General features: G+C 36.6%; 1 protein-coding gene across 1 annotated transcript in view; it reads right to left on the reverse strand.

Moving 5' to 3' along the window:
* The window catches only part of LOC106878678 (S-crystallin 2), a 15,429-nt gene that overhangs the window by 7,215 nt on the left and 5,714 nt on the right, over positions 1–2,500 (reverse strand). Inside the window, exons 4-5 of the mRNA XM_052968100.1 lie at positions 1,035–1,088; positions 164–219 (exon numbers count right to left, since the gene is read on the reverse strand). Coding sequence (XP_052824060.1) covers positions 164–219; positions 1,035–1,088 — 110 coding nt within the window. The remainder of the gene's footprint in view (positions 1–163; positions 220–1,034; positions 1,089–2,500) is intronic.

Genomic DNA, 2,500 nt, shown 5'->3' on the forward strand with positions numbered 1-2,500 from the left:
TATATATATATACGAGTGAGTGGACAAACGAATTTATTGGGAGTTACATGTATGGATCAAAATAGTCTGGTAAGAAATAGTGCTGCTTGATACATTGAGATGCTGCAGACAGTCATTAAGCTGTAGATGCATGAAATGCACAGTGGAAGGCCATACGAGTTACTTGACTCGACACCTTCTCACAAAACCTATATAACCCAAGAATCGATGTCTAATAAACTTTACAATCATGTAACATCAAACTTATGGCTTCCAAACTCGCCAGATTTAAATCCCATAGACCACTTCGTTTGGAGCGTTTTCATAACATCATAGCTTCACTGAAGAGCACCATTGTTCAGATGATATTCGAAATAAATAAGAAATCTCAAGAACTTGTTCGCAATGTTTTTCTTAAAACGCATTTGGTATTTGTTTGATTTGAGTTGTTTTACTGAATTACCAGATATGTCCTGAAATACCTCTTTCAGCTTGTACACACATACACACACACACACACATAGCTATACGGCTAAACTTTTTTTAAAAATTACATAGTTCTATCAATGATCTCAATATGAGTCACGAGGAAAATTAAATATAATTAGTGCGGTTTTCAGGTGGGAACTGTTATATTTTCCTCTAGTTAGTTGTGATCAAATAAAAGACAAGTTGGCAGAATATTTCAACTGTGAATATCATATATATTTTTATAATGTACCTACAATCCAATTACTTAACGTGCGTTAACTTTAAGACAGCAAGGTGTCCTTACGAAGGAGATTTGGAGCGATCGGTTTGAAGCTCGGTTGAACAGTATGGGTTATGACACAAGGTAACAGCGGTGGGATGTGAATTAGTGCATGAAAATATGCTTGCTGCTGCTGCTGTGACGACTACTACTACTACTACTACTACTAACAATAATAATGATAATAATAATAATAATAATAATAATAACCTTGACTTTTACAATTTATTATAATGGTTAAATACTGTACTTTAGTGAAAAATGTACAATTAGTTTATGCAGTTTTTTAGGGAATTATACGTACCAGTTTACTATCCATGTCACAATATCTCTGGCGCATGTCAGACATTTTATCAAACTGAAATGAAATAAAAGATAACACTCTTTATTATAAACAGAATTTTACGTATATATGATAAAAGAAAAAGCGTATTAAATCTGTCAAACTGGAATCAATTCATTAAAGACACGCAAGAGAGTGATGATTAAAATAAAGTTGTGTCCGTTTGTATTTAACACAATCGTGTAAATTAAAGCGTGGGAAAATCGCAGCGATATCTGTCGCGGGAGTAAATTAATCTTGTAGAAATGTACAAGGAAAACACGCAGAGCTGGGCTATAAATGACGTCATCGTACTGCGGGACACGTCAATCTGCGTCGCTATACTTCTACAGCCATATACACTTAACCCTCTAAGGACTGCATTTCTTATACGTAAACAGGAAAAGATATATTTGCTTTTCGGTGGTAGATTTAATATATAATATTCTATTTTAACGTCTCCGAAAGGATGACAGACAAATTTAACCTCAAGGGTATTTGAATATAGAATGTAAAAGACCATAAATTAAATATCGCAAGCAATTTTTCTGGTGCACGAATGATTCTGCAAAATGTTCTCTGTACGCTTATTCTATTTCACAGAAGTTCGACGAACTAAAAGTCTGTACTTTCCTGATATTCTCTTCTTATTTTGCATAGTTGAACATGCTTAACAAGTTCATTGCATGCCACCATGGGCCAATGTTTTCTACTATATCCCAGGACCGACCAATGTCCTGTGAGTGAATTTGATAGAAACTCTGAAAGTCCGCCATATATGTGTATTTATGTGTGTGTGTGTGTGTGTGTGTGTGTGTGTGTGTGTGTGTGCGCGCGTGTGTGCGTGCGTGCGAGCGTACGTGCGTGTGTGCATGCGTTTTTATGTCTTTCCCCTACCGCTTGCCAACTGACCGGTGCGGTTTTATTACGACCCCGGGAATTAGCGGTTAGCGGCAAAACGATAACAATCGAATATATTGCACATATGAAATATGAAAGTATATAAGGCAGCGAGCTGGGCCCCATCCCCAAAATGTCGGGCCTTGTGCCTAGAAGTAGAAAAGAATATGAAAGTAGATGGGGGTGGGCGATTTGTACGACTAAACTCTTCAAGGCGATGCTCCCGCATAGTCGCTGTCCAGTGACTGAAACAAGAGAATGGAACAGATCTGCTCCATTCCATCCACAAACTATTTACCACTATAAACTAAACCTCAGAAAAACGTATCCTTTATCTTTAATCTTTTACTGGTTTTAGCCAGAGGTTAAGAACATGCTTAAGCACCGCCTTTGAATTATTCATATAAGAACTCATTTCCAATGAAAATAAATTGTTTAATAATTACACGTGATTAAGGCTGCGAGGCAACAGAATTGTTAGCAACGTCAGCAAAATGCTGTACAGCATTTCATATCTTTATATTATGAGTTCAAATTCCTCCAAAGTC

The sequence above is a fragment of the Octopus bimaculoides genome, chromosome 5 (genome assembly GCF_001194135.2).
Source record: "Octopus bimaculoides isolate UCB-OBI-ISO-001 chromosome 5, ASM119413v2, whole genome shotgun sequence".
NCBI lineage: Eukaryota > Metazoa > Mollusca > Cephalopoda > Octopoda > Octopodidae > Octopus > Octopus bimaculoides.